The following is a 25,291-nucleotide window of genomic DNA, read 5'->3' as shown; positions in this document are numbered from 1 at the left end:
TGAGCTGGCCATCAGTGGAGTGAAAGGGTCAGGGTGGTTGGCACCTGGATGTGGGCAGAATCTCACAAAGCAGCTCTCAGGAGGCCTCAGGGTGAGGGGAGAGGGCTCCTTGCCTTCCATGGAGGTGATTTTACACCAGCAAAGGGCATATTTCAACATGGGAGGAGGGTCAGTGTCTGGGTGGGGCCATCACAGGCTGTGGCCCCACTGCATTCCAGCAGGAAAGCCTAGTCTCTCTGGGATGGTGGCTGTTCCCCTCTTCTCTGACTGGTCCACCCAGGCACTCACTGTCCCAACACTTGGTCCGAGACCAGTCCTAAGAGACCTCAGCATGGGAGGTTCCCTGCTCCCACACTCCCCAGGGTGCTGTGCATGCTTCTTTACATCCTGGGAACAACTGGGTACTAAACACCAGCTTTGCACGTCAAGTGTCTAGGCCGGAAGGTCCCTTCTCACCTCCTACCAAGATTCCTGAACATAAAGTCCCAGGACGAGGCATTCAGCCTCAACTAAAGAAATACTTGCTGACCTGCAGCGTTGGACAGGAAATGGAAGACAGATGGCTCTGAGCAGCTTCTGCCAAGGGGGATGGAAGGAGAGGCCACCTACTTCACTCTACCCACTTATCCTTAAGAGACTTTGTCAAAGGTTCACACAGGCCACTGGGCCGCTGATGAGGTCCTAGAAGTCAACTGACTCAGCTCCTGAAGAGGGAACCCTTCTTGTGTTGACAGGAAATCCCCAAGCTGGGCCCTCTCCAGGCCTGGCCAGGAAGAAGCTGCAAGAATGTTTCCAAGGGACACGCTTGGTACTGGCAGGGAGAGGCGAATTCAGGCTAAAGGCCTTGGAGGTTGAGGTCTGCCCAGTGCAGGCCACTGCCAAAGGCTATCTGATGCCTCTGCCCGGAACTGCCAGGTTGCAGGGCCTTGCCTGAGATCGGGGTCAGGTCCAGCTGCTGCTTCTTGTGAAGCGGAGCTGGTGTTAAGTGCACAGGCCCCGAGGGCAGGCATGCATGGAAAACCTTGGGGTCTTCTGCTTCCTTCCACGCAGGAGCCTGGCCCCTTCCTTTGTGAGGGGTGCAGCCAGGCCTCTTTGGTCCCTGACCACGTATGGAATGGCTCCATCAGCCAGAGAGCTCACCCTAGGAAGCCGGGCTGCTGTGCCCAGGAAGAGTTCCTTGGGGGAGCCAAGGGAAGGATAGCAAGGCTCCCATTGCTGAGAGCATGGAAGAAGGCACTGGCACCAGCTGACACCAGGACCAGAGGCCTCCGCCCTGGACGGAAAGTAACCGCGAGCTGCAGAAGGCAGCAATCGGGCTTGGGCCCTGGCCTGGGAAAGGGGTGGCCTTCTGAGAAATGCCCCAGTCTGCATGGGCTCACAGCAGCCCTGCCTTCTGCAACAAGGAAGGAGAGTGTTGCCTAAAAGAAGAACACTTAGATCTGGTGGCGGGAAACCTGCACTACTTAGGCCTAGACCTATTTTATTTCCCACTGAGAAAACCACCCTGATAGAAAATGGTTTGTCTTGGTAAAGCAAAAAAAAAAAAACTAAGAAAAAAAATCATAAATCTTAGTGTTGTGTGACTTTGAACACAAGCCCTTGGGGATGAGGATGGCATTCTCTGTTTAAACATTTTGCCACCTTTCCTTCAGTGCCCAGCCCTGTGCCACATATGCCAGCGGCTGTGCCTAACTTCCACAGATGAATAGTGACAGCACTGTGTGGCTCTGGCAGCTGAGGATACTCTAGCGGCCATTCCTCTTAGGGTAAAGGAGAAAAGGAAGGCCAGCCTCGGGTAAGACACGGTGGAGACCAGATCCCTGACCTCTGCCTTCTCTCCCATCCCCCAAGGTCTCCCCCTCCTTCCAGCTGATTCCAGCCATTGCTCACTTGCATCATCCTGGGCCCTGACCCAGAGCGTACGTTCTCAGGGTTATAAATTCTCCCCTTGAGCTGGGCAGGGATGGGGTGGTGCCTGCCGCACTGAAGGCAGCATGAGTGGTGCCACATACCTGCCATGGCTCTGTTACCAGGTGATGAGCCCAGGGGCCATGGCAGCCAGGAGAGGGCTCCTGCCTCCCTCCAGGGCCCTGCTTCATTCTGGTTTACTTGCAAGCCACGCACAGCCCCTGAGCTAAGATGCAGGCTCTACCCCATAGGCCTAGCTTCCAATCTGCTGTGGAAGGGCCCAGTGAAGCGGGGCGGGCCCTAGATGTGGGGTACGCCCAAAGAGATGAGCTCCTCTTCCAGCCAACCTCTTATTTGTTGTTTCTGAGCATTTACTGTGGGCTGGATGGACCATCCTCACAGAGCTCCCACCTAATGGGCCATCATGGAGAGGGATCGGAGATAGACGGAACCCGGCGTAGCCTTGATGTGCAGGAGGAAGGAGGGGGTGGGTGTGTGTGTGTGTGTGTGTGTGTGTGTGTGTGTGTGTGTGTCAGACAGACAGATAAACTAGGCTTCATGGAGCACCTAAGTGAGATCTGGCCCAAGTTATTTAACTTCCCCTGTTTCCTCTTAGGGGAAATGGGAAAAACGATGGGACCTACCCATGAAGGTTGTCTGATTGTGAAGATAAACTAAGATCACTCACAGGGGCCAAGCACAGGGTCTGGAACAGAGCAGGCCAGTGTGAAATGCTAGGTCTTGTTAGCAGTGGGGGGACAGGCCCAGTCCTCTGTATCTCTGGGCTCACCTGGGCTCACCCAGGCTCACTCAAGCTCCTGCCCAGTCTGCGGGCCTTATGACTTGCTAACAGGGAGGTGCCTGGGAAATCTGGCCAATTCAGCCTTGGCCATTTCCAGAGGAGGAAAAACCAACATACGACTTGGATGAAATTTTGACTTCTGAGGACACCAGGAATGCTAAGTGGGGTGAAAAACAGGGGCCCTGGCTTGGCTGCCACACCTAGGGCTGCGTAGAGAGGGCCCCAGAGCTGACAGCTGGGGGCATATGGCCTGCAGTCTCCAAGCAAGAGCTCATGCTGGTCCGCATCTGTGCTCCCAATGAGCGATGTGCACCAAACCCACCAGGGAGCATGTGAAAAACACCAGCCCCTGGGCACCCAGGCTCTGCTTGAGGGACAATTGAGGAAGGCCGCGAATAGGGCCCAAGCAGCTGGATTTTAGAAGCTCCAGGGAATTCTGGTGACAGCCCTGGTTTCAATGGCTCTGCTGTGTGGCTTGAGATGGGGCCGGATAGTGCGCTCAGCCCTGCAGGCAACTCGCCCTACAGCTTGGCTCTAGGAAGAGTGAGCGAGAGGGCCCAACCCTGCCTCAGGGAAAGGCCAGCTACACTGGCTCCCCTTGGCGGGGTTCCTTCTACTGCCAGAGGCACAGCCTCTGGGAGAGCAGCCTACCTTTCTCCCACGGTTCTCAGTCCAACCTCTGCCTTCACCAGGAGCCAGGCAGTACCCTCCCAGCCCCCAATCCACTCACAGCAGTTACTGTGCCCAGCTCTGGGTCCTCACTGGTCCATCTGCCCAGGGCAAGGAATGTGGAGGTGAATACTCAAACCCTCCTGGCACAGAGCCCTGTCTTCTCTGGAGGGAGGTGGTGAGGCTGTACTGGGGTGTGCTCTGGGGTGGCTGCTGTGGGCACTGAAACCACAAGGTGGGAAAATCTGGAAGAATGAAGGATGGGCAGAGGGCTTCTTGGTGGATACAGTTCTGGGACTGCTGTCTTGCCATTCTCCTCGCTTCCCTAGCAACGATTTGCTGTCAAGCCTCCTTTGAGAAGACCACAGTCCTCCCTGAATCCCCAGTGGTGGCTGCTGGCACCTCTGCTGCGGGGCTGTCCCTGAGGAAGAAGACCCAGGACCGTGACTGGAGTCTAGATGTTTCGCTGGCTGATGGTGGCTCTTCTCCCTGGCTCATGGCTCCTTCTCGCTTGCTCTCAGAAGGCCCCAGAAAAAGGTGCAGGGACAGCCATGGGGAGAGGTGATAGAGGGCAGTGTCCCCTGCCCTCGGCAAGGCCCCAGGAGGGTGCCTTAGGAAGAGGGTCCCCGGGCCATCAGCGCCCGCCCAGCACCTCTTCCCCTGCAGGCTGGGCTCTTGGCAGGAGGAGTCAAGTTCTCTGGGCACTGACACGGTACCCCTGTTCTCTGGGCTGCGGTTGTACCTTAGTGCGTGATCTGAGTTTAAAGACAGCCACAGAATTGAGGTGGGGGTGGAGGGGTGTTTTTGTTTTGGAGAGTGGATGGAATGAAAATTGGAGGGAAGTGAACACTGAGGCACAAATAGGAGGAAAAACAAGTCCCGTTCTTATGGAAGAATGTCCGCTTCTAAGCAGTCAGCATTAGTATTCCAGGGAGCAGAGTCAGGACCACACAGATTCAGGGCTGGAAGGGACCTCAGACCATCCAGTCCAACCCCAGCACTCTGGGAAGAAAACTGAAGTGAGGTGGTGTTGTATGACCTGCCTGGTCCTGTGGAGAGGTGGGCAGTGAGAGGGCAGAGACCGGCCCTCCTGATCTACACCCAGGCGGCTTCCACACTGCCCTGCAGCAGGCCTGGCCACTGGCCTCAGCCCTTGTGGGAGAAGACCAGCCAGGTGGAAGATGGAGAGGGCTTTTGAACTGAGCCCTGGAAGGGAGCTGGGGGCCCCCATGTCAGTGAGCAGCCAGGGACAGCTATGGGTCCTGGGAAGGGGCAGGGGAATGAGGTCAAAGCCAAATGTGCAGAGGGAGAAGGTGCATCTAGAACTGAAGGTCAGCCAAGGACAAAACCCCATTGGGTCAGCGGAGGGCCTGGATAAGGCAGTGCCCCCACCCTGGGCTGGGTCCCTGCTCTGCAGTGAGGCGACTCCTTGTGTGGGATGCTCTGGAGTCAGATTTGACTGCCAATTCTGGCTGCTGGCAGTGTGACCTTGGGCAAGTGATCCTCCTCACACCTGGGGGTAACAGATCACTCCTGGACCGCCTTGTGGATTCATTAAGACACAGATGCAACGCGCTCAAAACAGGGTACAAAGCCTGCAGACTTCAGCCTGTATCCTCTCTTCCTCGCATCTCCTCCCACTGATGTGAGGGGTTGACACACAACCCACCGTGGTTCCTGAAGAGAGCTGCAGTGGGGGTGGTGGAGGGACCGTCATTGGCTCTCTAAGCTGCCCTAAAATGAAGGGGCTTCTACTTCAGTGGAAGCCCCATTTTGGGGTGGACGCTGAGGGATGGCAGTAGCAGGCCCTCCCTCTGGTGGATGGAAGAGAGCAGCCTCAGCCACCTTGGAACCTAGGGCACTCTGCCTGCCCCCCGATTCCTCACAGCACAGCTCTGGGGTTTGGGGCTTCCCCTAGGTGGGACCCCAGGCCAAAGCCCCCATTGTCAAGAATTAAATTCTTTTAAAGCAGGCAGATGAGCCCTGGGACCCAGTTGGCTGACACACCAGACCATGGTGACAAGGACTGCTTGGGAAGGATAAGGTAGGGGAGGACTTTTGTGGACCGGGTGGCATGAGGCTGGGGAACGGAAGAGGCACGATGGGGTGACACACAGGGCTGCTCCTGCCTTCAGGCAGGAAGCCAGGCAGCCTCCCCTCAGCATTGCTCTGCTCTGGGCTGGGGCTGCAGGCAGGCGTGGCACTGCCAGCCCAAGCTGGGCTGCTCCTCTGGGCACCTAGGCGAGCCCCAAGATTTGCTTCTCTTTCTGGCGAGTCGGCCTGGCCCCAGTGAGCGCTCTCCTTTCAGATCTGAGAACCTCCGGAGTTTTTCTGATCCATTTCTCCTAGGACGGGCACCATGAAAACAAATGAAATTTCCCTTTCCTTCCATACCAAAGCAAATCACACCTTAAAATACAGTCTAGGGCACAACAGGGACTGCTTCCCAGCACCTACCCCTCTGGTGAGGGGCTGAGAGGCCTGCGTCCAAGGAGGGCTGAATAGGGCATTTGCCACCAAAGAGAAGAGCCCCTGAAGGAGCCCTAATCCTCTCCCCTCAGAACTTAGCAGAGGCTGGGACAGCCCTTGGGGTTCTATCCCATGGGTTAGGCACTTCTGGTACCTGTCCTCAACCAAGGTACCACTGGGTTGGGGAGGTACCGGGCCACCTTGGACTGAGTACACTGCTGTACCCATGGTGTATGTACCGTAAGCAATGTACAGATGCTTTTCAGGTGCCCTTAAATCACTCCCTTTCCTCCTGAGTCATGGCTGTGCCACAGTGGGTGTGACAGCTGGTCCATGTTCCTCACGCAGTGAGTGAGTTTCCGAACTAGAAACGCTACCACTGCCATGAAAAATGCCTTCGGAATCCTATTTTCCAAATTTCCCGGAAAGGTGGTTGGCATTTCTTTTCTCTGCATCTACACCAGTCACATGAGCCACAAACTCCCAGCAGCAATGTTTCTGTTACTCTGAAGCTAAGGGAGGGGGAAGAGGGGAGTTCCTCCTGGGTTGAGACCCTCTTCTCCAAAGTGTTAAGGACACCCCGGCTCCGAGATGCTGGGAAGACTCTGGGGACACTCTCTCTGTAGGCCCAGCTGCAAAGAAAACAGTTCATGCTGATGACTGGGCCCAGCAGGACATGCCTTCGGGATCTCAAAGGTTTTGCTTCTGAGTGAGAGCTGTGGCTGTGGAGGCCCCGATGCAGGTCCTCTGCTAAGGACACCACTTCTCCTCTCCCTGGACCCAGCGCAGCCAGCTAGAGCCCTTCCGCCTACAAGTTGGGGAAGTGGCATTATGAAGTCGCTGACAATGGGGCTCTGATGAGTGAGGCTTGTGCTGAATGCAGCCTCACTCCTGCTCTGGGCAGCCCCAGCCCAGAAGTGCTGGGGAGGCTGGAGAAGGGAGGACAGGAGGGGAGAAAAATGCACAGGAGGCCAGTCCTGCGGCCCCCTGTGTCCTCGTCTGCCTTTCTGTGACCTCAAAATGCAACTCAAGTCCCTTGAACACCTCTGAGGTCCTCCAGCCTCTAGAGATAGGCAGGAAAACAGAGGGCAGCTTCTGTCCCGGCTTTTGCTGCTAAAGCGGAGCCAGAGAGGACTCGGAGCAGAGGCAGAGCCCGTCGCCCCGAACTCAATGTGCATCTCCAGGCCCTTCACAGAAACGACCTCCCCCATCACAGGAGCTACTGCTTATCGTGGGTTTACATGTGCCGGGTCCTGAGCTGAGCATCTGACATTCATGATCTCATTTCATCCTTATAACAAACTTGGGAGTAGCCTTTCATTATTATTTTCTGTTTACAAATAAGGAACCTGAAGCTTAGAGAGGCTAGGTTGCCAACCATTAAGTGCCAGAGCCCAGGGTGGACTCCTAGACTTCCTGAACCCAAAGCCTGTGCTCTTAACCACAGGCCTCAGTGTCACCTGAAGACATGTCAGTGTCAGGGAAGGAAGAACCAGGAGGGAAGTCATCCAAAATCACAACAAAATTACCAAACACTGAGAGTATTCATCGGGAACGAATAAAACCTATAAAAAAGACTCTAAAGCATTACCGAAGGACATCAAGATGGCTCACAGGACTAGGAAGAGCCTGGCTCCTGGGTGGGGGAGTTCACCACAGTGACAGGCCAAGTTTCCCAAACAAACTTTTAATGACAGACAGGTCATTACAAGGGGCTGAGATCTGGGTAGGGGCTTTATACTTTCTCTTTAAACATGCCTATGAGGCATGTGTAGACATCATTAGCTCCCTTTCACAGGCCCAGGGAGGCGAAACTCCTTGCCCAGGGTCCTGGCAAGGAAGGTTTACAGCTAGAATTCAAGGCGGGGTCAACCCTGTCCGGGACGTCCACGTTCACTCAGAGGGGAACAGATATCCTTCCAGGATTTTCCTGAGACTGTGATCACCTTGAGACTTCTAAATGAGGGTTGGGAGGCGGTGTGCCTAGGAGTTGGGGACCACCTGAGATCTCACCATCAGGACCATGGAGAGGACCCCCATCCCATGGATATTCACAGGTGGGGCTATGGCCATTTTATAGACAGAACTCACTCAGGCAGCATAGCGGCTGCCTGGCTGCCAGGCAGCCGACCATTGGTACCTTCTGGGCAGGGGAAGCAGCAGCCCTACCTCCCAAACAGGGACCCAGCAGGATGCTGTGAGCATGCACCCTGCAGTCTGCACTGTGGAAATCAGGGTCAAATTTTCACTTAAAAAACAATTGGATCTGTAGCTATGGGAGGATTTCTACACCAGTGCCAGGAATATTAATTTGACACCTGCAAATTCTTTTTCACAAAAGGGATTTTCAGATAATGTCTGCAAGGAGCAGGCGGTACTGAGGAAACAGCCACTTATCTTGAATAATGGAAAGGCAGAGACAACTGAGGATGCCAGAGGGCGGAGACTAACGAGGTGTCACTCGGTGGAACTGGGGAACAATGGCGGACAAGACACCCCAGTGAGGCCACGCGCCCGTGGGACTGTGAGAGATGGCTGGCTGGGTCTCTGAGGCTCTGCTGCGCCCATGCCAGCTCTTGCATCACCAACACCTGAGCGCACTGTCCCCTGACAGCAGTGGCTCTCAGCAAGAGGAAGGAGCATGTGGGTTTATCACAACCATCCCAGGAGAGCAAGACATTTGCAACACAGATGACAAAGCGAATGTCCCAAATATACAAAGGGCTGTTACAGATCAATAAGAAAAGCAGACGAAGGATATGGGGGTTGAAGGGGGAGCTTTTCCAAAGTACATATACTGGCTGGGCATGGTGGCTCATGTCTGTAATCCCAGCACTTTGGGAGGCCAAGGCGGGCAGATCACTTGATGTCAGGAGTTCGAGACCAGCCTGGCCAACATGGTGAAAGCTCATCTCTACTAAATAAACAAAAAGTTTGCCGGGTATAGCGGTGCATGTCTGTAAACCTAGCTTCTTGTCTGTAATCCTTGGCTGAGGCAGGAGGATTCCTTGAACCCAGGAGGTGGAGGCTGCAGTGAGCAGACATCGCAGCACTACACTCCAGCCTGGGCGGTAGAGCGAGATTCCATCTCAAAAAACCCCCCAAAGAACAAAAAATATACACCCCTCTCCACGCTTAAGAACTGGAACAGGAGAAAAAGACTACAAAACCTTACCCTGGTGAAATCACGAGGAAATGAGGAGGGAGATATAACCACACAAACGCTCTCTGTCCCGCTGCTGACGTGGGGGCTGGGGGCACGCTGGCTGAGACTCCAGCGGTGAGGAAGCAACTGAGGGGCAGGGCTTTAGTGTCAAACAGATCTGGCTCTGGGTTTGGACTCCACCACCTCCTGGCTGTGTGCAGGTCACAGGAACCCCTCAGAACTTTGTTTTCTGAACTGCAAAATGGAAGTAAGAGGACTCCCCGCAGACAGCCATTGTGAGGGTTCTACAGACACAGGTGAAGGGTCTAGCGTGGTTCCTAACACGGTAATGACTTTCTACAATTAAGAGTCTTCCACCACAACCAGTGCTGCAGGGCTGCCAAGCTGGATGTGCGAGCCTTCGCAGGGAGCACTGAGGTTCACTTCCGTGAGTGAGGACTCTGGTGGGAGGGGACCTATCTGTCTACGTTCCTGCTTGGCCAAATGGGCTTTCATAATCTTGAATCCCAGAGAGCTCCAATTCAAGATCAGGGCTGTGTATGGGAATATTTGAAAAATCCTGATAGCCCTTTCTAGATATCGTAGAAAGCAAATTTCAGGAGAAGATGGGCTTCGTCTCGTTCATGGCTGTGTTCCCATTGTCAAACACACAGCACACCCTCAGGCTCAGCAAAGACAAAGCAGGGGACACTGAGGAATGTGATTCTGGAAAGGAACCAGGACGTGGCAGAATCAGGACTCACCACTGATGATTAAGGTCCCCAAATCCCTCCTCTAGAGAGAAGGGGAAGCAGGGGCTCTTCACTGCCGTTATGGTTCCCCCAACTGTCGTCAACTGTCCCCCAGAGCAGCTTCCATGCTCTCCCCAGTTCAGGCCCACAAGACGTGCCTGAAAGCCCTGACAACATTTGGCACTTCAGCAAATCGAGTTTCCACAGCCGAAGCCTGAACAGCGCTGTTTAATGGACTGCATCTCCGCCTGCTCCCTTTAAATGCACACGCACACAAAAACCAATTTCCAGCACAGAAAGCTGGATGGGATTAAACAACTCAATTTAAAGGACTGAAAACTCAGCTGCTTCCAGCGAAGTCCTAGGGAAGGAACCAATCAGCAAGGTTCTGCTCTTCCTTTTTGTATTGAAATGAGGGATGTGACTGTGCAGTGAGTCACTCCTAACTCCAGGCAGAATGGGCCACGTCCACCTGGGCCTCGTACTGCGGGGGGTGGTGCAGGAAGAGAGGGGGTGTGTGTGTGTGTGCATGGGGGCGGGGGGTAGGCAGGAGAGGCCAAGGGCACACTCACAGACCATCTGTTTTGGATTTTTCTGGTAATGCAGAAAACCTCAGAGGATCTAGAGGCTGATACCTGCCTGTCCATTTCTCTCTTCAGCCCAGGATCAGGAAAGTAAATTCAGGCTGCAGGACAGCTGCCTGGGCCCCCCAACAAGTCTGGCACCAGCCCAGGGAAGACCGAGGAGCCTCACTCCATGGGGCATGGTGAGCCACAGCATGCTCCCTTCCCCCAACCTAGCCTGGTCCATTCTCTGCAGTGTGGGCAGGTCTGCTGATTCACAAGCCGGCTGTCTCATGGAGACACAGCTCTGCCCGCAGCTCACAGTGCCTGGGAGCTCGGAAGAGGAAAGTGGGTTGAGGCTCGGCTTAGACCGTCAGCATCTGACACGCAGCCTGAAGGGCGGGTATGGACAGAGGAATGGGATGCTGCCATGCAATGAGCATGCCCGGCTGCAAATCCTGCCGCTTGGCTGGGAGGCAGGGGAGCCCTGTAAAGGAACACCACGCAATAGGCACGGCTGAGAATGGTGTGCAGAAAGGCGTGTGTGACTGCAGAGACTCTTGCCCAGAGGACAGGAGGACCCAAGTGCCCCCTCCACCTCCCAGGCCAGCCTCTGCACTCTGGCTCTCATGGAGGGTTCTCCTGCTGCCTGGGATCTGGGTCAGCCTCTCCCTCTGCAGCAGCAGCTCTTGGTGGCCCCCAAAAGGCAAAGCTTAAGAGTCCAATTTCAAACTAGAGATCGCGATGGAGTCCAGCTGAAATGAGTAACACAACCAGCGCTAACTGCGCGCGCTGCAGGGGCCCGGCGTCGTGCTTAGCATTTTATGTGGATCGTTTTGCTCTTACATCCCCCGTGGTTACTACCCCCATCGACCAGACGAAAACTGATGCTGAGATGCGGAGATACTAAATGTCTTGCCTTTGGGCAGCCCGACCCCAAGACCAAGCTCCCCACCTGCCCTCTGCCACCTCCCTCACTGACACCCAGCCCCAGGTGCTTCAGAAGGGTCTCCAGTGATTTTTTTTTTTTTTTTTTGAGACAGGGTCTCACTTTGTCGCCCAAGCTGGAGTGCAACGGTACGATCTTGGCTCACTGCAACCTCTGCCTCCGGGTTCAAGCAATTCTCCCGCCTCAACCTCCTGAGCAGCTGGGAGTACAGGCACATACCACCATGCTTGGTTAATTTTTGTATTTTTAGTAGAGACGAGGTTTCACCATGCTGGCCATGCTGGTCTTGAACTCCTGGCCTCAAGTGATCCACCCACCTTGGCCTTCCAGAGTGCTGGGATTATAACTGCAAGCCACTGAGCCTGGCCCCAAAGTGAGTCTTAAACACAGCTTTACCAAAAGGAAAGATGCACCGTACCAAAATAGGGATATCTCAGCTCTAAGGGCCCATCAGTCACTAACAAGGGGAGGCAGGGCAGCCAACATTCCATAAGGACGGGTGGCAGTGGTGACTTACCTCATCTGACTCGTCCGATAATGTCTGCAGTAGGATAGGGAAGAGGCTGTCTGTGTGCCGGAACATCTGGAGAGAGAGGAGGGGTGCCTGTGAGCACGCCCCTCGCTCTGGAACTGCGCTCGGGGCAGTGTCCCGCGGGTCTGCACGGACCACTTTCCTCCCCGACCCACCGAGGACTCCTGGTAGCACCTGTCACTTCTCTGATGGCCAGGGTCTCTCTTGAAGTGCAATGACAAAAATCCTACCAACCATGGGCAGGCCCCAGATAACCAAGGTGGACCCAGAAGAGGCTCCCTGGCTTGAAGGGCCCGGGGCTCACCTTCCGAGGAGTTTTGATGTACAGGTGGTAGAGCCACTTGAGAACCGCAATCCTAGTCATCATCCCAATGGTCGTGTCACTGAGGTGGCAGTTTAGGACCTGTACGATCCCGTCGAGGTGCAGGGTCACTGGAGCTCTTTCAGTGCTGTGGGTAAGACCGGGAGGGAGAGCAGAGGTGAAGCCCATGATAGCCCTCTCCCATGGAGTCACGGCACCACCTGGGCCTGCACATCCTGTACCACACACTGCTAACCGCTGTTCTGGGAAGGGTGGTCGGGGGCCAGGGATGACCTGATCCCACACATCCTTGCTGGTCTCCCACCAGCCCTGCCCTGCCCTGCCCAGCCCAGCCCAGAGGCTTGAGGGGGTGCTTCTGTCTCTCCCATTCCAAAGGCGTTTGGAGCTTGATGCTGGGCTGGAACCATAACCATGTCTGGGGGACAAGGATGGATCTCCTGGGCTCCCGCTCACTTCCTTTTCTTTCTCCAGCACTAACCTGGCTTGTACAGGGGGAGAAACCCTCTCCAAGTCACTGAGCTGATCTGACCAGGCTCAGGCCATGACGTTTAGACCCTTTCTTGATAACACAAAATCACCAGATCCAGAGGAAGGTCCCAGTAACAACTGTTGACCTCTGCCAGGCCCTTCACCAGCCACCTGACGGATGTTTCTCGAGTGAGGTCAGGGATTGAGGCTAGTCACTGTGCCTTGTCACTGCACCCTGCTCCAGGGCACTCAGCACATCTGGCCTAGGAGATACCTTGAGAGTTGCCTGTGAGGCCAAAATGAGCTCCTTTGGATTGGGGAAGTGGTAACAGAGCCTCTACCTATGAGAAACTGATATTGCTCAGGAGTATTTTTGCTCTGGTGGGCACAGGAGGCCCCCTGGCTTCTGTGGACTGAAGCCTTGCTGGTCCCCAAAGTCCTGCTAAGCAGCCTGTGGGTCGCTGGGTGCTGCTGGGAGGCTAAGAGTTTGTTTTCCATCCAAAGCACTGCTCCCTGGCACAGGCTGGATTTTCAAGGGTAGGGACATCATGGGTAGAAAATGTCAGGATGTCGGGGAGGCGCTCCTTTCCTACTGACGCATTACACCGTACTTCTCAAACGGAGCCTTACAGGTGCAGGCCAGGGGCTGCGTTTCCCAAGGACCTGGGCCAGGCAGATAAGTCCCCTGCCGGTACAAAATGGTCTTCTGTGGCATTTCTAGGCTGCTCAATTATTCATGTGCATCAGGAACTGATGGCTGTGCTTTCCTCACTCGCCTGCAGCCTCTCTGAAGCTCATTTGATGTGAATCCCTAAAGGGTACGATTCTGCGCTCTATAATTGCTGAGAGGAATTGCTATTTAATATGGTTTGATGATCCCCATGGTGCATGTTCCAGGGGCAAGAGTGGGTACATCTATCCTCTGGTGGCCAGGAGCTCTGGGCATGTGATACAGCCACGGAGCCCAGAACTGAGCCTCTGGGTGGGTAACCACTGTGATCTCCCTATCGGCCACACGGCTGCAAGTTCCTAGTGTCTTCTGAGGATACCAAAACACTTAAATCTTTGCTAGCCTGAGACAGACAGGGACTGCACAGGCAGAGGAGTCCTGGGCGGTTTTAAACACCGGCTCCACCAATCTCTTAATCAGTTTCTCTCAAGTGTACTGTCCAGCAGAAATACAACAAGAACCACAGATGTAATTTTACATCTTTCACTTTTAAATTAAAAAGGAGAAAGAAAAAAGTGAAATAAATTTTAATGCTATGTTTTAACTGACCAATGTATCCCAAATATTAGCATCTCAACGTGTAATCAATATAATGTCAATATAAATATTCCCAACCAAATACTTTATATTCTATTATATTCTATTTGGTGCCCTAAGCTTTTGGGACCTGCTGGGCATTTCATGGTTATGGTGCACCTCAGTCCAGAGCAGCCACCAGGTGCTCCGTAGCCACGTGGCTACCGCACAGGTCACACGGCAGTCCACGCCAGGGCTTTCTGAGTATTTTCTTGTCATCTCTGGCAGCCAGCATTTACTGTTTTATCTCTCCGCTCCTCCTTTGCCCACCCTGGCTTGCCTCCTGCAGAGCTCCTTCCATTATGTACTGTTCTGTATGTTTCTTGGGCCAGCAGAATCCCCTGGCTAGAGAAGCTCGTGTCCTGGCGGTGGAAGAGATGCCTCCCTGCAGCCCAGGGCCTTATGCAAAGCAGGTGCACAGAAGCCACCCCACCCCCAACCTGGTCTTTCCTGACCCTGTGAGCCCCGAAGTCTGTAGTGAGCCCCTTTCCAGCAGGAGCCAGGGTCCAGGGTGTCACAAGGACCCCGTGCCTGGCAAATCACTGCGACAAGCTTAGCTGAAACAGGCCCCAGGGAGGAAGGCCTTGTTTTCCCTCATTTCCCTGGGAGACTCGGGACTACCCTGGAGCTGCTGGTGAGGAGGCAGGCAGTGCTGTGACCAGGTCCCCTATTCCATGGGCATGGGGAAGGCTTAGTGGTCTGAGCCCCCAGGGGAATAACAGCTCTGATAGTAATGACAGCCATGATGGTTCTGAAAAGTGAACACTCTGCTGGGCACTTTCCTACACAGCCTCACATCACTCCTTAAAAAGCCCTGTGACCTAAGGCATGCCACTTCCATTTCGGAGAAGAGGGAACTAAAGCACACGGACATGAAGTAACCGGCCCAAGGTTACACAGCCGGGGGTGGTGGGGCTGGTAGTCTGGATCTGATCAGTCTGACTCCAGAATAATCTTACCCGCAACACAGCTCAGCTTCCTGACCAGCATAGCAGGCTCAGAGAGGGTCCCTGTGGCATCACCTCCACTGTCTCCTGGGAGGGGCAGCAGAATGGCAGCTCCTGTGTGGACTGGCCCCTCCAAGCCCAGGGAATACCTGGCAGCTCCAGGAGTCAGTGGAAGGAGGTGAGCACACATTTTTCAGTGTATTTTCTTGTCAGAAGGGGAGACAGTGGCTCACATCTGAAATCCCAGCACTCTGGGAGGCTGAGGCAGGAGGATGACTTGAGGCCGTAAGTTCGAGACCCAGCCTGGGCAACACAGCAAGACCCCATCTCTATTAAAAATTTTTAAAATTAGCTGGATGTGGTGGCACATTCTTAGGGTCCCAGCCACTTGGGAGGCTGAGGTGGGAGGATCACCTGAGCCCAGACAGTTGAGGCTATGGTGAGCTATGATTATGTCACTGTACTCCAGTCTGGGTGACAGAGCAAGACCCTGTCTCAAAAAAAAAGAAAAAGAAGGAGAGACACAGGACACGGGGGAAGCCCGATGCTCCCACCTGTCCAGGGCACACTCAGAATCCAAAAGGGCCAAGACACCAGGCTGGACAGCCCCTCTGCAAGCAGAGCTCTGAAATGCACAGTGGCCCTCAGATGCTGCTGACCAGCCTGTGGGGCCTCTCCTGCAAGGGGTGCTGTGTCACGGCCAAAGAATGGCAGCATTTCAGGGAGCCGGTATGTGAAGTGGCAGCACTTTTCGTATTAACATTCTCTGACGAGCAAACACCTGAACACAGCGAACCTGAAGATACGGGCATCTTCAGGCTGCTGCTGAGGTGGTCCTGCCGTATCCAACCCACAACCTCATCACTGAAAGGGAACTCATGGGCAGGTAACCCAATCCTTCAAGGCACGGATGAGCAAGCCCCAGGTCGGGACAGTACGAGACTTGTCCGAGGCCATGAGGCCATATATCAAGCACTCATTCCCTGGGCTGGAGACACTCCCCCTGGGCCCCTCTTCCCTTGCCTGGCTGGAGATGGAGGTCATGGGAAGCAGGTGGACCCTACAGCGCCAGGGAAACTGATCTTAGTGCCTGGGAAAGGGAGGGTCAAGATCCCTGCTGCTGTCAGCTCCCAGTTGCTCTGCTGGGCAGGGTTGGCTGCCACTGCCAAGCTCTGTGCATGCTCAGCAGGGGAATGGGGATCTGGGACACTGCACCCTACCTAGAGGGGCACACTGCATGATGTGCTCAGCCTGCCAGCTGGCGGGCTGGAGCCTGAGACGTGGCACCCTGCTGTCCCGGCTTACCTTACTCATCAAGAACAGAGGGAGCTCACTCACAGTTTAAAATACATGTCAGCATCAGTTCCAAAAAGTCTAGACGAGTCACTCCTGGGGGCTTCTGAGTTATTTCAAGGTGTCTACAAAATTCCATTTTCACGGAGCATTTTCTCATAAAGCATCTTATAATGAATGTCTTAGACATACACGTACTATAGTTTTCAAATGCATGGCACTGCTATGGCTATTAAAATACAGACTTACTGAATAATGCTTCTGATACTACCAATAAATAATAACAAGTTCCAGTTGTTCTCTCCGGGAGACAGCACTTCATTTCTGTCTAACTTTTTATGGTCTTCAGGTTAAATCTCTAATCAAACTAGAAGAGAGGTAAATCTAAAAACAGAGTTGCTTCTGAAAGTGAAGTTGCTTTTTAAAATATAGATAATTATAAATTTTTCCAATCAGCAGATGCTAAAAGCTGGGAAATACTGATTTCTAGAACTTTCTGCCTGCTTATGTATAGGGCAGCCAGCTACCCCAGAGCTGGTGTCACTGAAAACATCATGACCCCTGGCAACTGCCTGGGCGTCAGAGGGGGGACTGTTCATATAACATCTGTTTGAGAACTGCATCGAATGAGTTAGGGAGGCCAACTGCAAAACTTCTGGAATTCTCCAACTGCAAGTAATAAAGTTAAATGCATGGGCTCTGGAGTCAGGCAGATCTAGCTTAAATTCCAATTTGGCTACTAATTAGTTGAGTGACTTTGGGCAAGAAGTGAACCTCTCTGGGTCTGTTTTTTGTAAGATGGGAATAATAAGGTTCTTGTAATAACCACTGTAGCTAAAATGTGTAAAGTGCTTTCTGTGGACCAGGCACCATGCTATGTTCTTTACATGCTTAAAAAACTTTTAAAAATTATTATCATTGAGACAGGGTCTTGCTCTGTCACCCAGGCTGGAATGCCGTGGTGCAATCACGGCTCACTGCAGTCTTGGGCTCCAGGGCTCGAGTGATCCTCCCACCTCAGCCTCCTGAGTAGCCTGAACTATAGGAATGTGCCACCATATCCAGCTCATTTTTGTATGTTTTGTAGAAATGGGTTTTTGCTATGCTGCCCTGGGCTAGTCTCTGACTCCTGGGGTTGGCCTCCAACCAGCCTGCCTTGGCCTCCCAAAGTGCTGGGATTACAGGTGTGAGCCACCACGCCTGGCTGTTCTTTACACACTTTAACTCACTGAAGAGCCATATCCCTTTGAGGTCAGTACTATCATTACACTGAGTTGAAAGATAAGCAAACTGAGGCGGGGGAAATCAAGCTACTTGCCCAAGGCCACAGCCAGGCATTCTGGAGTTAGGGCGTGGATCCAGGCAGCTGGCTCCACCACTCAGAGCAGTCACGAGAGAGAGCACACCCAGAGGAGACATTTCTCTTAACCCTTTCCTCAGCTGCAAGCATGCTTCCTCCATCCTGGTTCCTTCACTCTCCACCCCTCCCTGGGGAGTTCAATTTTCAACCGCCCATGTATTTCCCCTGCTCTGGAGGGTGAAGGAAGCCAGACCTAAGCCACCTCGTCACCCCCTGCTTTTCCAGGTCGCTTTCTTCTGTGGTGAACTTCTCCAGCATCGCAGGAAGAGGGGAGATGAGGGAGGGGGAAGAGGGAGGCTTCCGCTCTTGGGTTTAGCCAGTAAAATCTCCCTGTGTTTCGGTCCAAGTGAGAAATCTTTTATGAAAAGATCTGGGGTGCAAGGATTGCTTCCATGGTGATCCTTGAACTCCTGAAAGTGCATTCAGAATTTCATGTGAATGTGCATTTTGTGTGTGTGTGTGTGTGTGTGTGTGTGTGTGTGACAGAGTCTTGTTCTGTTAACCGGGCTAGAGTGCAGTGGCATGATCTTGGTTCACTGAAACCTCTGCCTCCCCGGTTCAAGCAATTCTCCTGCTTCAGCTTCCCAAGTAGATGGGATTACAGGTAAGTGCCACCACATCCAGCTAATTTTTTTTTTTTCTTTTTTGCTATGTTGGTCAGCCTGATTTCAAACTCCTGACCTCAGGTAATCCACCTGCCTTGGCCTTCCAAAGTGTGGGATTACAGGTGTGAGGCACTGCACCCAGCCGTGGATGTGCATGTTTTTGGAGGAGGGTCCATAGCTTTCATCAGGCTCTCCAAAGGTCAATGGCATGGCAGTTTTCTGCCAGGCGGGAATGCCTTTCTGCCGTGGGAGGAGTCTCCATTCCGGCTACCATCATGGGCAGACCTGAACTAAGTAAACTGGTGACCTCATGGGGTGCCCTGGGCAAGCAGTGCACCTGAAGAATCGCAGGGTGGGGCTGGCTATCTGGTGACCCTGCACGATCCCACTGTGTCTACGCTCAGTCTCACTGTGTCAATACCACCTGTGGGAAAAAGGTGGTGGGCTGTGGCCTGAGCATCTTGGCTCTGGTTTTACAAGGCGCCCACCTCTTGAGCACAGCTGGTGACGCAGACTATGCAGCTGCCATGCAGGGACCTCTGTCACCAGGAGTCAGGAAGCACTAGATCATTTGTTGTTTTTCAGGTAGGACGGTTTGGATTTTAGGTAGGATTTGAAATCGGCTCCTGGATGATAGGTATAAACCAAAACCCTGGTTCCAGTCTAGTGGTTCCTGGCCTTAGCATAAGAACTGAGGGATCCTATAGGCCCGTCCCAGCCACCACAGCGCAGTCTCTCCAGCGAGACAGAGGACAGCTGTGCCCCCTCCGCATCTCATGGGTTAAGCCCTACCTCTGCCTTCTCCTAGACCTCCCCCTCAATCCCCACAGCCCAGATGACAGAGACGAGTCTACAACAGGCTTTTGGCTGCCAGAGGGAGGATCCTGCCGTTCCCACTTGTGACGCCGTCTCCACAGTCTCCAGTGCAAAAGTTAAGTCCTCTGCAGGAGGACTGATGTCAGTCCCCGAATGTCTGTCTGACTGCTCCCTGAGTTCCAGGAACCAGTACCTGAGTCTGCCTCCCCGCTTCTCCTGGGACGCTCAGTTACCTGGAACAGAGCTCTTGACTGCCCCAACCACACCTGCTCTTCCTTCCAGCCCCAGAGTACAAAGTACATCAAGACAGCCAGGGTCTGGCTCACACCAAACTTCTAGAAGGCAGTCTTTCCCACACCTCTCTCCTGCCTACCCCACCCAATCCATCAGCTAGTCCTGTCAGTTCTACCTTGAACATGGAGCTCAAACCCACCCAACTTTGTCCACATGCTGCCCCCTCCCCAGCCTGAGCCCCCATCCCCTCTGATGGGGACAACGGTGGTGGCTTCCTGGTGGGTCTGTGTCCACCCGAACCCCTCCGAGATCCACTGTCCACAGAGCAGTCCCTATTCTTCCCTCCCTTCTTACCCCTGCCATGAAAGTAATACTACTAACCCCACAGGACTAAGACAAAGCTAAAGGATCCAACACAAAGGTTAAGGACCACGCTGGGCCCTGGATGCCTCGCTGTGCTCCCTGGCGTTGACTGTTATTCGCAGCCACTCTTCTCAGCGCCTGGGCTTGGGCACCATGGCCCTCCTTTACCAGTAACTTCACCCCTCACAGCAATTGCTCCCCTTTCCAGTAACTTCCTGCCTACTTCTCTGCCTCACCACTAGAGTAACTAAAGGTCAGGGACACATTCGGGGCGGACTCTCATCTTGCAGCCTGCAGCGGTGAGCGTGGGCAGGTGCAATGCAATGCGTGACAACTAAGTGAAAATGAGAATGGGCAACGTTCACTGATCTGCTCCACCAACGTGGGGCTGTCTAGGGGCACGTTTTATACTCAGCTGTACCTGTGTGCTTGGAAAACATGCTTGGGGTGCAGAGGGAGGAGGAGAAGTTCACAAATGACATCAACAGGGGAGGGGTCCTAGGGGTCTGGGGAGGAGAGCCTCTTGGGGCAGAGTCCGCATTTTCTCTTCATGAGTGACTGGCTCTCCCAGGGCCCAGGTTCACTGTCCAGCTCAGAGGGAAGAAACCCCTGTATGAGACCTGCTGTCCACTCCAGCCCCAGAGGTGCCAATGCCACCCAAAGGAAAAGTGACATAGGCAAGTCCAAAGGATTCAGGCCAGGGTAGAACCGTGACAGTGCTCTCCCCTGGGAGTCCCATCACCTTGTGGGGGGTCTGGAGGGAGCTGCAAAGAGAATTATTTTGCTGCTTGGCCTGCACTGCCCCCATGTGGAAGACTGTGCCATTGCAGCTGACCTAGGAGCACCGGAGAGGACAGCTCCTGGGGCCTGTGATTTAGTCTTAATCTCAGAGATGATTAATGACTGCCCATGCTCCAGGCTGTCCTTGAACAGACTTCCCCTTGTCAGTCCTGTTGGCCCCACATCATCCTGGACAAACAGAAGGCGCTGAGTCAAGGCACCTGTAAGTGTCTCCCTTTTATTATCACAACTTGCATTTACTGACCTTCAATAGCTTAATTTTTTTTTTTTTGAGACAGAGTTTCGCTCTTGTTACCCAGGCTGGAGTACAATGGCGCGATCTCGGCTCACCGCAACCTCCGCCTCCTGGGTTCAGGCAATTCTCCTGCCTCAGCCTCCTGAGTAGCTGGGATTACAGGCACGCGCCACCATGCCCAGCTAATGTTTTGTATTTTTAGTAGAGACGGGGTTTCACCATGTTGACCAGGATGGTCTCCATCTCTTGACCTCGTGATCCACCCGCCTCGGCCTCCCAAAGTGCTGAGATTACAGGCTTGAGCCACCGCGCCCGGCCAATAGCTTAATTTTTTAAAAAAGTATTTAAAAATAAGCAAGAACAATCCATTCTCTTCTATTCCTTTTTTTAAAGACATGATCTTACTCTGTCATCAGGCTGGAGTGCAGTGGCATGATCTCAGCTCACTTCAACCTCAGCCCACCTCAGGCTCAAGTGATCCTCCCACCTCAGCCTCGCTAAGTAGCTGGGACTATAGGCACGTACCACCACGCCCAGCTAATCTTTTGTATTTTTAGTAGAAACTGGGTCTCACCATGTGGCCCAGGCTGGCCTTGAATTCCTGAACTCAAGTGATCTGTCTGCCTCAACCTCCTGAAGTGCTGGGTTAGAGGCATGAGCCACCACGCCTGGCCCCCAGTGGCTTCTAATCCACCCTATCTATCCATCAGCCTGGATGGGGTGGGCTTGCTCAGTGTCCTTCAGATTCCCTCATCAAGTAACTCCTTTGTGTATGACGGTGTCCCAAAAGAAGCGGCCGTGAGCAGTATTTGCCTTGGGTCATCGCTGTAGTCTCCTGCCTCCAGGAAAGATCAGTTTCCACAAACCCTCTGGCTGAAACAAACCACTTACCTGGCTGCAGTGAAGACACTGATGCCGCAACTGAAGCTGGAGTCACAGGAAACATCTGGACGTCCTGGGAGAGGAAGAGGAACAAAAGCAGTCATGAAAAGCTGTCAGGTCTCTTGACTAAACAAGACCCCTGTGACAAGCACACATACAACTCTCCAGTGCCCCAAACCTTGATTCAGGCTTTTCAAAAGGACCATGGCTCTGGAGCCCTGAGGATCCAATGCCCAGTCATTCTCCAAAGCTCTTGGGATAGACCCCACGCTTGTAAGTTTGAAGGCACAGTGATCTCATAAGGAGGGGACTCCGGTGCTGAACACATCCAGCAAATCTCAGAGGGGATCACTGGCCTGAGGGGAATGGATGTTTAAAATGAAAGATACCCAGCATCCTTAGCCATCAGGAAAATGCAAATGAAAACTACAAGATATTACTGGACACCCATCAGGATGGCTAAAATAAAAGACAGATAATTGCAAGTGTTGGTGAGGATGTGGAGAAACTGGAAACCTCGTACATTGCTGGCGGGAATGTAAAATGATGCAAGCTGCTTTGGAGAACAGTCTGGCCATTCCTCGAAAGGCTAAACAGAGTCAACACATGACTCAGGAGTTCCATTCCTAGGTATACACCAAAGAGAAATGAAAACTTATGGCCACATGAAACCTGGTACATCAGTTGTGTTCACATCAGCATTATCTACAACAGCCAAAAAGTAGAAGCAACCCAAATGTCTATCAGCGAATGAATGGATAAATAAGGTGTGGTACAGCCACACAATGGACTATGATTTGGCAATACAAAGGAATGAAGTACTGATGTGTGTATGCCACAACATGAATGAACTTTAAAAGCACTGTTAGGTGAAAGAAGCCAATCACAAAAGACTACATATTGTATGATTCCCTTTCACGAAAGTGTTTAGAACAGGCAAGCCTATGGAGAGAGAAAGTAGACTGGAGGTTGCCTAGGACTGGAGGAGACGGGGAGCAGGGTATAACGGCTAAGGGATTCTTTCAAAGGCACTGAAAATATTCTAAAATTGCTTGTGGTGATGGTTACACAACCCTGTGAATCTACAGAAGTCACTTAATTGTACACTTGATGCTGGGTGGATTGTGTGGTATATGAATTCTATCTCAATAAAGGGCTTAAAAAATGACTTTGGACAAAGGACTGTGACTGCATTGTGCCCGAGACTTCCTCCAAGTGGCCAACTCAATACATGTCATCAGTATTTAACTTACTGTCACACAACCTAGGGTAGAAAAGCATCTTTCCGGCATCAGCTATTTATTTTTTCGCCGTTAAGGCGAAAAACCTTTAAATTCCAACCTTTTTCTTTTGGCATCGAATCAAATTTCCTAAAGAGCCAAGATGTTCCAGATCTGGAAGGCTGCCAGTAGGATCCCATTCGCCTTCAACCTGTCTGGGCCCTGGCCATGGCTCTCACTGCACTGAGGAGGGAGGAAGGGGCTGGCAGTCTGCAGTGTTTGGGGCGGGAAGTGCTCTAGGAAAAAATTCCATACTCCTATTTTTCTAGTTGTGAAATAATTTTAGAGGCATAGAAATGATGCAAAAAGAGTAGAGAATTCTTTGTATATCCTCCAGGCAGCAGTCCCTAATGCTAATATTGTACATACCCATAGTTCAATTATCTTTTTTTTTTGAGACAGAGTCTCGGCTCTGTTGCCCAGGCTGGGGTACAGTGGCACAACCTTGGTTCACTGCAATCTCTGCCTCCTGGGCTCAAGAGATTGAGCCCACCTCAGCCTCCAGGGTAGCTGGGACTATAGGCACATACCATCAAGTCTGGATAATTTTTTTTTTTTTTTGTATTTTCACTAGAGATGGGGTTTTGCCATGTTACCCAGGCTGGTTTCAAACTCCTGGGTTCATCTGATCCGACCATCTCAGCCTCCCAAAGTGCTGGGATTACAGGCATGAGCCATCACACCTGGCCCCATAGTTCAGTATTAAACCCACAAGTTTAACATCGATTCAATACCATTAACTAAACAGTTACCCTAATTTGAACATCACAGGATTTTCCATTCCTGGCCTTTTGTTCCAGGATCTCACACTGCATTTAGCTAAACCGGCTTTTTTGTCTCCTCCAATCTGTGACAGCCCCTCAATCTGTGTATCTTTCAAAAACTTGACATTTTTAAAGCCCTGGTCAGTTACTCTGCAGAACTGTCTCCCCGTCTGGGTTGGTCTCATGCTTTTCCATGAATAGGGAGTTACACATCTTTGGAGTAATGTCACGAAGTGTCACGTCTCAGTGCACCGATCGGGGGCGCGTGTTGTCTGCTGGCCTCGTTACTAGTGACGTTAACCTCATCACCTGATGAAGACAGTGTCTGCTGGGTTTCTCTCCTGTAAGGCTACTGTTTTTCTGTTTGTAATTAATAAATATCTTGGGGAGGATACTTGAGATTAGACAAATATTCTGTTTTCCCCAAAACATGTCCCCAGTGATGGACTGCAGCACTCAGGCCTGCAAACATTCCTGTGGAATTTGCCTTATGGTGATTCCCTCCCTCCCTCCTTCCTTTCCTTCCCTCCTTTTTTTTTTTTTTTTTTTTTTTTTAGTTTGACTCTGTTGTCCAGGATGGTGTACTATAATGGTGTGATCTGGGCTCACTGCAACCTCCGTCTCCCAGGTTCAAATGATTCTCATGCCTAAGACTCCCAACTAGTTGAGATTACAGTCAAGTGCCACCACGTCTGGCTATTTTTTTTTCTTTTTTGGACAGTGTCACTCTGTCATCAGGACAGAGTGTAGTGGCAAGATCTCAGCTAGCTGCAACCTCCGCCTCCCGGGTTCAAGCGATTACCTGATTCTCCTGCCTCAGCCTCCTGAGTAGGATTACAGGTGCACACCACCATACCTAGCTAATTTTTGTATTTTTAGTAGAGACAGGGTTTCACTATGTTGGCCAGGATGGTCTTCATCCGCTGACCTTGTGATGGCCTCCCAAAGTGCTGGGATTACAGGTGTGAGCCACTGCACCCAGCCAATTTTGTTTTATTAGTAAAGATGGGGTTTCGCCATGTTAGCCAGGCTGGTATTGAACTCCTGACCTCAAGTGATCCACCCACCTTGGCCTCTAAAAGTGCTGGGATTACAGGCGTGAGCCACCATGCCCAGAGCTGTCCCTTCTTCACCATTAGTTAATTCTTTTATGTCATTATGGATTCCTGGATATTGATATTATTCCATGGGTTATAAATCAAAACAATCATTATTTATATCATTATTCAAACGATACCAGAATTGGTCTCTTAAAAGTGTTAAATTATACAAGTAAAATATATCCTCATTCTAAAAATTTTCAAACACAAAGCACAACCTCTTTCTTTCCTGAATCTTCAGTCTTACTTTTCTCTACCTGTAGGTCACACTCCCGTGCTGCCTTGCACTGTCCTACTTCTTATTTTGTAAACATAAATGGGATCGCAGTGTATCTTCTGCAACTTGTGTCTTTCACTCTGTCCTGTGGCTTAGGGCAGTGCTATTCTAGGTGCGGGCCATACACCTTTTCTCCTAGTAAAGGGGGCCTTTATTTCCATGTCTGTACTGCCGTCTGTCCCTGTAGACCCAGGGCACAGTTCGGAGGGGACAGGGGCAGCTGTGGCAGGGGGCTGGGCATGCTGAGATGCTCGTCCACCTAGTGCCAAGGCCCAGGGAGCCTGGTGTTTGACTGCTGGACCAGGGCCTGGGGAAAGGTGAGGGAAAGCTGAGGAAAGCTGGGCAGGATAGACTGGAATAGCAGTCAGGGCTCCATGCCCCGGAGGGCATCTTTTAGAAATACCCACATTTATAGATGAAATCATGTGGCATCAGAAATTGGCTTCAAA

At 52.3% G+C, this 25,291-nt stretch overlaps 1 protein-coding gene across 1 annotated transcript in view; it reads right to left on the bottom strand.

Annotated features, from left to right (window-relative positions):
• The window catches only part of VAC14 (VAC14 component of PIKFYVE complex), a 124,229-nt gene that overhangs the window by 67,116 nt on the left and 31,822 nt on the right, over positions 1 to 25,291 (bottom strand). The window contains exons 10-12 of the mRNA XM_032284420.1: positions 21,431 to 21,494; positions 12,094 to 12,238; positions 11,775 to 11,840 (exon numbers count right to left, since the gene is read on the bottom strand). Of these exons, the coding sequence (XP_032140311.1) occupies positions 11,775 to 11,840; positions 12,094 to 12,238; positions 21,431 to 21,494 (275 nt within the window). The remainder of the gene's footprint in view (positions 1 to 11,774; positions 11,841 to 12,093; positions 12,239 to 21,430; positions 21,495 to 25,291) is intronic.

The sequence above is a fragment of the Sapajus apella genome, unplaced genomic scaffold (assembly GCF_009761245.1).
Source record: "Sapajus apella isolate SASKATOON/1434 unplaced genomic scaffold, GSC_monkey_1.0 scaffold15, whole genome shotgun sequence".
Taxonomy (NCBI): Eukaryota; Metazoa; Chordata; class Mammalia; order Primates; family Cebidae; genus Sapajus; species Sapajus apella.
Note: the sequence above shows the minus strand (reverse complement) of the source record. Positions and strands in the feature narration are given on the sequence as shown.